This window comes from Xiphias gladius, chromosome 10, assembly GCF_016859285.1.
Source record: "Xiphias gladius isolate SHS-SW01 ecotype Sanya breed wild chromosome 10, ASM1685928v1, whole genome shotgun sequence".
Classification (NCBI taxonomy): Eukaryota; Metazoa; Chordata; class Actinopteri; order Istiophoriformes; family Xiphiidae; genus Xiphias; species Xiphias gladius.
In genome coordinates this window covers 3,813,607-3,826,635 of record NC_053409.1, presented here as the reverse complement: position 1 = coordinate 3,826,635, position 13,029 = coordinate 3,813,607, and the positions used below count along the sequence as shown (strand labels likewise).

The 13,029-nt window shown below is 37.2% G+C and overlaps 1 protein-coding gene across 1 annotated transcript in view; it reads left to right on the top strand.

The window, feature by feature from the left end:
* nrxn3a (neurexin 3a) overlaps positions 1–13,029 on the top strand; it is a 241,614-nt gene that overhangs the window by 167,759 nt on the left and 60,826 nt on the right. Inside the window, exons 14-19 of the mRNA XM_040137140.1 lie at positions 13–132; positions 436–556; positions 1,133–1,393; positions 5,340–5,530; positions 7,060–7,233; positions 11,822–11,941. Coding sequence (XP_039993074.1) covers positions 13–132; positions 436–556; positions 1,133–1,393; positions 5,340–5,530; positions 7,060–7,233; positions 11,822–11,941 — 987 coding nt within the window. The remainder of the gene's footprint in view (positions 1–12; positions 133–435; positions 557–1,132; positions 1,394–5,339; positions 5,531–7,059; positions 7,234–11,821; positions 11,942–13,029) is intronic.

Below are 13,029 nucleotides of genomic sequence, written 5' to 3'. Positions count from 1 at the left end.
CATTGTTCTCAGGCAAGGGACCGGAGACCCTGTATGCCGGGCAAAAGCTCAATGATAATGAATGGCATACGGTGCGTGTGGTGCGTCGTGGCAAAACCTACAAGCTAACAGTTGACGATGATGTAGCAGAAGGTACTTACCTGCATCAAATCGGTTCATGCTTGAAGAAGTGTTCTTAGTGTTACCTTGTCAGTATTACAACATGCTGTAGTGGGTTGCCATAGAGACTGATAGTATCAGAATGTAATTGAGCTACAAAGATAGCATGTAGATACAATATGGAACCATTAGTGACAGTTTGAATCCATCTAATACTGTTAATGTAATTTTCTCCTTAAATCAGCCCTTTTGTGTTAGTGTCAGACAGTGTTCTCTTTTCTTTTCGTTTTTTTGTCTTTCTTTTCAACCCATCCCCTCCACCCTCCCCGTCTTCAGGCCAAATGGTGGGCGACCACACTCGTCTGGAGTTCCACAACATTGAAACAGGCATCATGACAGAGCGCCGATTTATATCTAACATCCCGTCCAGCTTCATTGGTCATCTGCAGAGCCTTAGGTACTCCGAAAGCTTGCTTTTTCTTTACTTTTTAAATTTATATTGTTTTAAAGTTTCAGACATAATCATTTGGATATTAGTAATGAATCAGATGACAAGCGAACAAATCCACAAAGAATTATCACCAAAATTCTGTAGCTGTACAGAATTCTTTTTCCTCTTTTAGGTAATATTTTGGTTTTAAAACACATTTACTATTTGGTTCAGTCTCAGTGCTCAGACAAATTTAGTGATTAGCTGGTAAAGAATGTGATAGCAGCTAAAGAGCTATATTTTTCTCAGGATTTAGTGGAGACCAAACCAGAGTGCACAGTTAACATCGGATTTACATTTTGTCTTGTGGACACAAGCACAAGACAAAATGACAAAAAAATCACTGACTTAGCTGTATTTGTCAAGATGCAAGCATTGCATTAACTGGAAATTCATTTAGATAAGGGTCTCCCTTAGCAAAAAATGTTGTTACTTTCAATTATCCGTGACAGACATCTTTTTTTCCAAACTTTGAAGAACGAGTAGGACCTTACTTTTAATTTATACAGCAATTCCAATGACTGTTCCTTTTTTTTTCCTCAGATTCAACGGCATGCTCTACATTGACCTGTGCAAGAATGGTGACATCGATTATTGTGAGCTTAATGCCCGCTTTGGGATTCGTTCCATTATTGCTGACCCTGTCACCTTCAAATCCAAGAGCAGCTACCTGAGCCTGGCCACCCTACAGGCCTACACATCCATGCACCTGTTCTTCCAGTTCAAGACCACCTCCCCAGATGGCTTCATACTTTTCAACTCTGGAGATGGCAATGATTTTATTGCTGTAGAACTGGTTAAAGGGTAAGTTTAGAAAGGATACTTGTTAAGCTTTTGCATGCTGAAAAAACTCAAAGGTTTAGTAGTAACATTATTTGTTTACCAACTTAAAGTGGCTATCACCAGTATTTTTATATTAACAATGTATCAAGTGAAAATGTGAAAACAATATGACAGTGTGAAAGGGGTCGCTTTTAGTGATGAACCTAGAGAGAATTATCACTGAATCTGTGGCTCCCCTCACCTTTACAGAGCTTTGTAGCAAGTTTCAGTTCAGCTATACAGCCCACAATTTTACTCTTTTGCTTCACTCTCAGTGCTCCTATAGCATATTTTTCAGCCATAACAGGCACCAAACAACAGAAAAAACAAAAACAGAAGGTTAGAAGAGAGTGAATATTGGACTTACATTCATCAGATGGACAGACGCAACTCCAAATGAATGATAATGTGGCTCTCTAACTGCTGGATGAGTAAATAAGCAAGTGTTCACCATATCAACTTAAATGGTGATCATATGCCAGTGTTGTGTTTGCAACTTGTTTCTGCTGTCCCCATGTGGCCAAAAAAAAAAGTTATTGCCGGTTTGAGTTATTTTGAGTTCCTCAGATGTTTTATGCTGCTCTATTTTAACAGTGGATATCACAGTGACCATTACTAGGTCTTGTGCACAAAGAGTGAGTTCAACATGATAACTGTTATAGGCAGTTTCTGACTCTTGTAGGTTACAACAAAATTTATTTGTCACAGTATACAATTACGTCCAAAGTAATTGGGCAAACAATTATAAAGGATTAATAATTCATTAGGTTTATTTTTAATACTTGGATGAAAATCCTTTGCAGTCAATGACTGCCTGAAGTCTGGAACCAATGGACATCACCTAATTCTGAGTTTCCTCCCTTGAGATGCTTTGCCAGGTCTTTACTGCAGCTGCCCTCAGTTGCTGCTTGTTTGTGGGTGTTTCTGCCTTCACCTCTGTCTTCAGTAAGTGAAAGCATGCTCAATTGGGTTGAGGTCAGGTCAATGACTTGGCCATTGAAGAATATTTCATTTCTTTGCCTTGAGAAGCGCTGGGGCTGCTTTCATGGTATGTTTTGGGTCATTATCCATCTGTACTGTGAAGCACCGTCCTATCAGTTGTGCAGTATTTGGCTGAATCTGAGCAGATAGTATAGCCCTATACACTTCAGAATTCATCCTGCTACTTCTATCAGCAGTCACATCATCAAAAAACACCAGTGACCCAGTTCCATTGGCAACGATACATGCCCATGCCATAACACTGCCTCTACCATGTTTGACAGATGATGTGGTATGCTTTGGATCATGAGCCGTTCCTTTCCTTCTCCATACTCTTCTCTTCCCATCATTCTGGTACAAGTTAATCTTGGTTTCATCTGTCCAAAGAATCTTGTTCCAGAACTGGGCAGGCTTTTTTAGATATTTCCTGGCAAAGTCTAATCTGGCCTTTCTGTTCTTGAGTGTCACCAGTGGTTTGCACCTTGTGGTAAACCCTCTGTATTTACAATAATGAAGGCATATCTTGATTGTAGACATTGACAATGATACTTGTACCTCCTCAAGAGTGTTCTGGCTAGATTTTCTGAAGGGTTTTTCTTCACCAAGGAAAGAATTCTGCGATCATCCACTTCAACAACCATGAACAACTACCAAATGCAAATTCAACCCTTGGAATCAACTCCAGACCTTTTACCTGTTTAATTCTTCATGAAATACCAAAGGAACAGGCCACACCTGGCCATGAAACTGATCAACTGTCAATTGTCCAATTACTTTTGAGTCTCTGAAAATGAGGGACTATGGATAAAAATGTCCGTAAATGGTTAATGCAATATTTTTTAAAACCCGCTTGAATCAAAGCTGAAAGTCTATGCTTCAATCACATCTTGATTGCTTCATTTAAAATCCCTCATGATGGTGTACAGAGACAAAATTGCGTGCAGAGGCAAAATTAGTGCATCCCTAGGATCTCCACATGTATCCGGGGAATGTATTTAGTCAATGAGTTCAAAAAGAACAAATGAACAGTTTGTGTGCAGAAACATACATTCACTGAGCACTTTATTACAAACACCTGTACACTTTCATATTCGTGCAATTATCCAATTAACCAATCATGTAGCAGCAGTGCAATGCATAAAATCACGCAGATACAGGTTAGGAGCTTCAGTTAATGTTCACATCAAACATCAGAGTCGAAAAAATTTGATCTCAGTGACTTTGACCATGGCATGATTGTTGGTGCCAGACCAAATATTGCCAAAACAAAAAACATCCAGTGAGTAGCAGTTCTGTGGGCAGAAAAATGCCTTGTTGATGAGAGAGGTTCAAGCTGACAGAAAGGCTTTCCTAACTCGGATAACCACTCTTTATAACTGTGGTGAAAAGAAAAGAATCTCATAATGCACAACACGTCAAACCTTGAGGCAGATGGGCTACAACGGCAGAAGACCACATTGGGTTCCAGTCCTGTAAGCCAAGAACAGAAATCTGAGGCTGCAGTGGGCACCAAAACTGGACAGTTACAACTGGAAAAACCTAGCCTGGTCTGATGAATCTGGATTTCTTCTGAGCCACAAAGATGGTAGGGTCAGAGTTTGGCATCAACAGTATGAATCCATGAAACCAACCTGCAACAGTCCAGAATGGTGGTGGTGGTGTAATGGTGTAGTGTATGTTTTCTTGGGCCACTTTGGGCCACTTGATAACAATCATTGTTGCAGGACCATCTGAATCCCAGGGCCAAAATTTACCCATCTTCTAATGGCCACTTCCAGCATGATAATGTTACATGTCACAAAGCAAAAGAAGTTCAGTGTACTTAATTGGGCTCCAATCACTAGATCTGAATCCAATAGAACACCTTTGGGATGTAGTAGAAAGGGAGATTTGCAGTATGAATGTGCAGCTGACAAATCTGCAGAAATGATGTGATGCAATCATGTCAACATGGACCAGAATCTTAAAGGAATGTTTCCAAGTTTTTGTGAAATCCATGCCATGAAAAATAGAGGCTGTTTTGAGAACAAAAGGAAGCCCTACCTCATGTTAGTACGGTGTTCCTAATAAAGTGCTCAGTGAGTGTATGTGGATATGTTGCAACAGTTATTCTATTTGAATATGGTTTAAGCAAGCCAAACAGACTTGGCTTATCAACATATTTGCTCTAATGCCTTTATTTGGCTGCAGGGAAGGAGAAGATGAAAACTGGTTTAAGCTAATAAATAAATGGTTAAGTTTTTAATCATATATCTAGTATTATGCCAATCTAAATGTTTTAAGTGACTGAAGAGTAAAGTGGTTAATTGCATTTTTTGGCATAAATCCACAAGTGCTGCACATCTCCTTTATGTTTGCGCTTGTCTACAGAATAAATCGTGGTTCGACCTGGTTTAGGGCAACGACTCAATCCAGTTTTTACCAAAATACATGAAATAAACCCATGTTTGTACCTCTCCTCCCACCTTTGTCCCATATGTGGTGTGCTGGACACAAAAATAGGAAAAAAAGTGGGACAGGAAAATACCAAGTTGTCATTACACTGCTTGTGCTGGTCTTTGCACTGTCATGAAAATAAATCCCTAATTATTATTATTATTATTGTTATTATATATAATATAATAAGATTAATTTTAGTTCTACTGTCATTTAAGATGTGTTTTGAGAGAAAGTTTGAGAGATCTTTTGAATGTTGGACGGCAGGAAATTTCAGAGAATTGACAAATCGGTAGAAATCCATCAGAGATTGGCTAGAGTTGTACATTTTGTCTGCAGTGACTTGATGATACTTTACATAATTCTCAGCAAGTGTGTTAAAGTCATCAAAATTCACTCACTTTCTGATTCAGGGCTGCGAGTTTGTGAACATCTTAAAGACTAGCCCTAAAGGCATAATGCTAAAGATTTCTTAAGCATTCTCTAACACTCAATAAATTCTCTGTTGCAGATATATCCACTATGTTTTTGACCTTGGAAATGGGCCTAACCTCATCAAGGGCAAGAGCGAAAGGGCACTGAATGACAACCAGTGGCACAATGTGGCCATCACCCGAGACAATAGTAACACCCACACGCTGAAAGTAGACGCTACAGCCACTAGTCAGAGTATCAATGGGGCCAAGAACCTGGACCTGAAAGGTATCCAAAGGACATTAAACCTGTTCTAAGTTTATATCTCCATTTTTGTTCAGTTTTCATTGGTTTAATTTGTTAATCTACTAACAAAAAATGCAATGAGTTTCAGCATCATTTTTCAATTTTTTCTGCAATTCTTTTTACATTTTACCAAGGTTAAGGTCAGTCTTCCCACAATATTATTTATATTATTATAATGTTAATATATTACTATATTATTTAAGTCATCCATCTTATGTCAAATCATCTGAGCTTCAAACTCCAGACTTTCTCTTGGTTTGAGTATGAGAACAGCCTGTTGGACTGAAATATTACTCACTGATTAAAGGGATTTACTTTATAATTAGCAAGATTGGGGATTTTTTTAGATGTTGAGTATGCTGCTGCCTCTCTCGAACCAACCCTGTCTCCCTAGACATTACATTTATATACAACTAAACTGCAAAAACAGCTGTGTTTTGTAGGAGACATAATTGTGACCAGTTTTTATGTTTTCTATTAATGGAATGAGGATATGTTGTTAATTTATGTATTGGCAAGTTACAAATGTTTTGATACTGAACATATCAGTAAAAGGTTCACAGACAATGTATTTGTTTTCTGTCCAAATATCCAATATTGCAGTACAATATCCACTTGTATTGACTATGGCATTGTTAAATTTTTTAATGGTTATGTTTAGGCACTCACAGCACTTGCTTAAGGTAAGGGAAAGATCATGGTCTGGTTTAATAAAGAAAAAAACAGTTATTTCAGACACGTTTACTTACATTTAACAAAAAACACAATCTTTCTTAACCCTAACCAAAGTGCTTTTGTTACTTAGGCCTGACATCAGATGGGACTATGGATGCGAACCCCAGTCTCTTGTGTGACTCTCTGCCTCCACTGCCATTAAAAAATGTAGCACTTCATTCATTCAAAGAAAACATTCACTCTGAGCCTAATCCAGCCAGTAACTATGTTGTATATAAATGTCATTTCTAGGAGACAGGGTTGATCCAATGTTCCACCACATTTTTCGATGTGCAACTTTTCCTCTTGTTGTTTAGGTTAGAGAGAACTTTAGGTAGATCCGTTAGTATGATACTACCCAGTACAATGTAATTTATCAAAATACCTGAAACCTTCTTATTGAAGCAGAACTCCAGTCTAATTTATTTTTTGCACTGTACACATAATCACATAGATTTTTGTTGGGTTATTTTAATACATGCATAAAAACTGCTTTTTTCTGCTCAGAATTAGATTGTATGTATCTGCTTGGATTCGAAAGATCAGTTCAGCTGAAGTTTCTGGCCCTTCCCTTATAGTCTTGCCTATTTCATCATGATTATCACATACTACTTCCTACTGTTATTACACCTTGCTCTTCTGTTGCATTATTTAAAAATGGCACAGATCTGTAAGACATTGATATATACAGAAAGATATATGTCAATGTCTTACAGACATCTTACAGAAAGAATTTATAACATAGACATATTAAGATAGGATCCTTCTTCACTGTCTCCATGTTTTCTACCCCCCAGGTGACCTGTTCATCGCTGGACTGGGTCCAGGAATGTATGGTAACCTGCCTAAACTAGTGGCTTCCAGAGAAGGCTTCCAGGGCTGTTTGGCATCAGTGGACCTCAACGGTCGCCTGCCAGATCTCCTCAATGACGCCTTGTTTCGCAGCGGGCAGATTGAGCGTGGATGCGAAGGTACACCATCCCTCAAATCCAAGCCCGAATTAAACTACTACAATACAAACTTCAACTCCAGCACCAGCAGCCCTTTCTTCCTGCTCAATGCAAACAGTAGCTCCACAGCCCTGCATCCATACGGAAGTCCCTCCATCCTATTAACTGTACTTGTTGCTTCACTTACCCACTGTTAGAATCAGGCCAAATATTAAATACCTTCTCACTTACACCATCACATGCTATTGGCCACATTGGTCGCTCACTGAAAGTGCCGTCACAATCACCAATAGAGCAGATTTTGCCAGTGTAGTAACATAAAGTACTGCCAGGTGCTTCATTTTTATCTCTTATGTTTTGTAAAGTTTGTTTTTTCAAAATTTTGTGAATGTTTAGACTCTTAAATTATATTATCATCAAAGAAGGTACTACACAGCCTCTAACAAGTGGCTGGTGCAGGTGTAAATGTATTCTCTTGATTATACAGAGATATATTCACATTTAGAGCAAGATTTTACACTACAGCAAAATTTTAAGATCTATAACATATCTAAATGGCTCTCCACTAGGCCCTCTCATCCTTATCTATTGATGCTATGCTTGTCAAGCTTTCAATTCTAGCACTACACATATATTGTTACATTACATTACAGTGATATCAGTGGTAGATGTCCCTACACTTGTAGTAATTTTTGAAATAATGGATCCTTGACTTTAGACAGAAGTAGACATAAATAGCTTCTAATTTTTAGTCAGAAATTGTTGATTTTACGGAAATGACAGCTGTCATGGGCAGATTTTAAGAAATTCACATGTGCATCATCACCAGTTAATGGTAGGTTAGTAATCCTGTATGTAAGTGCTGTATTATAAGAAAAATGCGAGACTAGACTTTTTTTTGTAACATAACAAGTTCTTAAACATCTAACAAATGAAATTTTTGAATTTTGAATCTTCAGATGTTTACAATAGGGAGAAATTACAAGTTACTTTTATGTGTCAAGTATTTTCAGGCAATATGTTTCACTTTTACATAATAAAAGGATTTGAGGATGAGGACTAATCTATAAATTTGGCAAAGTCGTCTCAGGTAAATGTCCTCAAGCCCAACACAAAGCAGGACAGAGCTGCTAACATTAACCTAAACTGTGATATAATACCATTCGGGATGGGTGTTAATACCATCTTACATGCAGTGGATGGGTCATCCTCAACCGAACCGACTTTTCTAACATAACCTTTCAATCCCACAAAATAATGTAGCTAGGTAATAATATGCTAATTGCACTATTAATTAAAATAGAAGCAAAACTGTCACACACACATGACACTCAATTTGGCCTTGCACGTGACACAGGGTTACTACTATAGGTTTAAAGCTGTGGTTAGTTACAATTGCTAAACTATGCTAAACAATCACTGCTTGGGTTAGGGGGTTGGGGGGTAAATTACAGGGGTAATTACAGGTGTATTAAGAAAAAATAAAATATAAATACCTTAAAGCCTTAAAGTCTGTGAATTTAGATGTGCAGTTTTACGGCTGGCCATGACATCACAGCAGCATTCGAAATCTGTCTCAGGCCATACCTGGACTCCGGACCATACAGTTCTTCACAAAGCAAATCTTGCCAAAGGTTTTCATTTCTTTTGTGTTACTTTCCAGTTGTTCATGCATACTATGTAGCTACATCAAAATTTGCTGATGAAACATTTTGCACGAGCAAGCAAATGTCACTGTTGTTTCCATCTTCCAGTGCAAGTCGTGTATTCTTTTTTTGGTCATTTTTGTCATCCTCTTAGGGTTCTGGGCCAGCTTCCACAAACCTGTTCTTGTCTGCATGGAAGTCATTTTCTGTGTAGCTGTTTTCTTCTTATGTCTGCCATATCATTCAGTTGGACATTGAGTATACCGTTATTTTTTTTGTTTGTTTGTTTTTGTTTTAACATGAACCTATAGAGCCCCAAGTTAGACAAATAGACAAATTAATGTGGTAGCTGATATTTCATTTTAATCAAAGCAGAAAATAATGCGTACTGTATGTCCTCCTTGTTGTGACAATCTGAATGGGGTTGGTAACAATGTTTTTCACTGTACTGTATGTACTGCAAGAGAGTAATGGTTGATTAATCTATTTTTCAAAATAAAATGGTCACGGTTTGTTGGTCTTGTCCATGGCATTCTAATGTCTCATTTTTATGTGTTCCTCTATGGTTTCTTTTCTTTTCCTCTTGCTTTTCTTTATTTCTTTATTTATTTTTTTGCCAATGTATCATGATCATTTATTAGTCATTTAAATTGTATTGCCATGTACTGCCTGCATTTCATTACAAGCTTTCATCACATAGAATTGATTTGTGTTTTTTCAGCCAGTGAGACCTTATCAAAGCCCATTAATGATTATTGAGTTGGCAACTAAGGTTGTGGCAATACACTGTACCATCACTAGATGGCGATAAAGCAATGCTGGAAAACATTTATCAAAACAATTTCGGCAAAAGGAAGCATTTCACTGTTCTTACATCCTTACATTAAATCCTGAACCAGATCATTGGATCAATCAATCAGAAATAGAAGGGGTTGCCACGGCAGGATATTCCTGTATTGTAAGTCATTAAAAAAGTAAAAAAAACTCCATTCCCTCCTCCAACTCATCATCAGTTCACTTGGTCTTGAACAGCTCTTGGTCTTTAACAAAGCAGCTTGCATCATTTCACCAGGTAAGTCCCCACTTACTTGATTTTAGTTAGATAAGTTATGTGTCGGTCTGCTATTTGTCCAGATTTATGTACATTAATGTGTAAGCAGATATAATAGGAAAATGAATTTCCTGTTTGGAAGTTTCATAAAACCACAGTTGAAATTTGGATGGTTGAGTCTGAGAAAAATGTATCATTCAAGTATTCAAGTATCTATATAATAACCTGGCAACATTCAAATATCATTCAAATATCAATATAATAATCTGGCAACATAGTGGACTGAAGAAATCTCTTATGTATTTTTGTATCATTCAAGTATTCAAGTATCTATATAATAACCTGGCAACATTCAAATATCATTCAACTATCAATATAATAATCTGGCAACATAGTGGACTGAAGAAATCTCTTATGTATTTTTGTCCTTCAAAGACCACAACAGTGTGGATTCCAGAATTGACTATCTCCACAGTGGAAAAAAAGTTATAAAATGTCAACAATAATGAACATAAAGTTCATATTCACTCCTTTGGCATTATGAAATTTCTGCTGTCCATACTGACTCTACAGTATATTTCACACTGTGAAATTTTAGCCTAAATATGATTAAATAGACTTGTTTTGTCTCAGTCCTTCCATATGTCTCCCTGTCAAGCTCACAAGTAACTGCATAAAGTGTGTAAAGAGAGGACCAGTCTAATTTCAGAGTTTCAGAATTTCAGAGACTTGACAGAGTCAGATTCATATCGCAAATTTGAGAGCTTTAGATTATATTTGAGACTCTAAAAGTCTAAAAAGTCTAAAAATGTGTCTGTGAAGAGAATATTCATGTAATCACCATGAATAGGTTTGGAACACGATAAGTACAGAGTTCAGTAAAGATACATCCATACTGTATATTGAGAAATGTTTAAAAATGACACGTTGAGGGAATAGAGTCAAGATCCAAGTTAAAAGGGGAAAGTTGAAAGATTTGACGGAGGAACTCTGTGGGTTAGTGTAGTTATACTTCAACTTTCCACCATACTTCCTCTCTGTGGTACATTTTTCTCATTCTCATTGATAATTAAACAAACAGATGATGTGATAGTATTTTAAGATTTAGATTAAGAATTCCACATACAAATTACTCTACAACAATACAGATTCTTTCTGCACTGGAAAAACCTGCTCTGTCACTCTATTGCTTGTTCAGAATCAGAAACAGGCTTATTGCCAAGTAGTTTTTTTAGCACACAAGAAATTTGCCTTGGTGTTTTCTTGTCAAAAAATACAAAGTAAGAGAAAATACAAATCCAGTGTGAAGCTCCATTTTGTTTAGAAATGACAAAAGAATGATGGGAGGAAAAGAAAAAGGAGGTTTTGTGATACTGGCACTTCACACTAATGAAAATTTAATAATCCCTATTTAACTGTTGTAGTGTCTTAACAGGTGGCTATCTCTTATAACCAACCTGTTGGAGACCACCAGCAACAAGTGAGAAAATATGTTTTCTGAGGAAGATGGAACAAACAAGCTGTAGCTCTTAAACACATTTATCCATGTGGATGAAAACCATTTTGGAAAATCCATGATAACTTCACAGCCAGTAGGTCATTCCACATTCAAAACAGGAGTGAAGACAATAATTTTCTAGCTAAAGCACTATTGGTAAAATTATGTTTTATTTAGATTTTCATATGAAGTCTTTTAAAGAGTCTTTCAAGAGGTGGTTGGTATGGGTGAAACAAGTGTTATAAGAGTTCTAAATCAAACCAGTGTCTCTTTAAAGTAGGCTCAAAGTTCAGTTAGTCATTTACTGATTATGGTTAAACCCCAGTGATTTTAGTATTACACCCAGATCTTTGTGTATGCGTGTGTCTCTGTTTTTGTCTGGGTGTGGTTGTGGGGATGGCTGGACTTCCACAGGTCCTAGCACCACCTGTCAGGAGGACTCCTGTGCCAACATGGGTATTTGTATCCAGCAGTGGGAGAACTACACTTGTGACTGCTCCATGACCTCCTACACTGGCACACAGTGCAATGACCGTGAGTACTGCTGTCACTTTCAAATATGTAATGTCACACATGTGTGACAGAGTGGACAAAATCATCTCACTGTAAATCACACCCCCTAAACTCCTTTTTGTGCCATCAGTAAGAGATTAAAATGATGATAAAACTGACAGTAAAGATAAGATAAAAACCTTTCTAGTGTAGATTGTATTTTTAATTAGGACTCCATTTCATGAATATACAGAATTTTAGATACATTTTTAAGTCTTACTCTTTCTAAGTTGTTCCACATACACAGACACAAACTACACATATGGATGGTGGATGTTGTCACAGCAAACAATTGTACTGACTTCAAAAAAATTGCAGCCTGCACAGTCAACATGACAAAAATTCATTTTCCATTATATGTGGCCACAACTCAAGGCTCACACTCTTTTGTAGCCTACCCTTGTAGCTATATGCTAACAGCTTCATGCACAGTTAAAATTCAAAACATCAGCATGTACCTTGGAGGAAATTTCTGAATTCTGGAGCACTATAGGGCAATTTAATAAGGTCAGGAAATGAAATCAGACAATCTTAGCACTACTGCTTGTTACTATAGCACCTTCTCGCAGTGGAGGTTTACCCCCATCTATATATAATCCACAAGTTCTTACAGTAATACAATATACAAAAAGTTTATTTACTTTATTTCATGTGTCCATCAAAGGTAAGTGTTGGCTGTTGCACTTGAATATGAGTTTCATCGGTGGTTACAGTGCTTGAAAGCAAGCATCAGGGCCTTAAAGAGTACCAGTGAGTACACCCCTCACACTGAGTCATCACCTTTGTATGGGAAAATAGTTACAATGCAATGGAATGTATATCCAAGAATGGGAGTTTTGTTTTTAGTCACCAGTTCTAAACTCTTTGAAAGTATAAGGCAAAAATTGTGATGCATTGCAAACAACAGGTTTTTTTCATTTTCAAAATGAATCCATTCAAAAAATGGCATATCACATTATGAAGCCTCCAGGGTCTTGAAACTGTTCTGGTGGTTTGTAATGGTCCAAAAGCCATAACACATTAACACATTATGTTGGCACTTCATTTTGTCAGTTACAAGTCTAATTTAA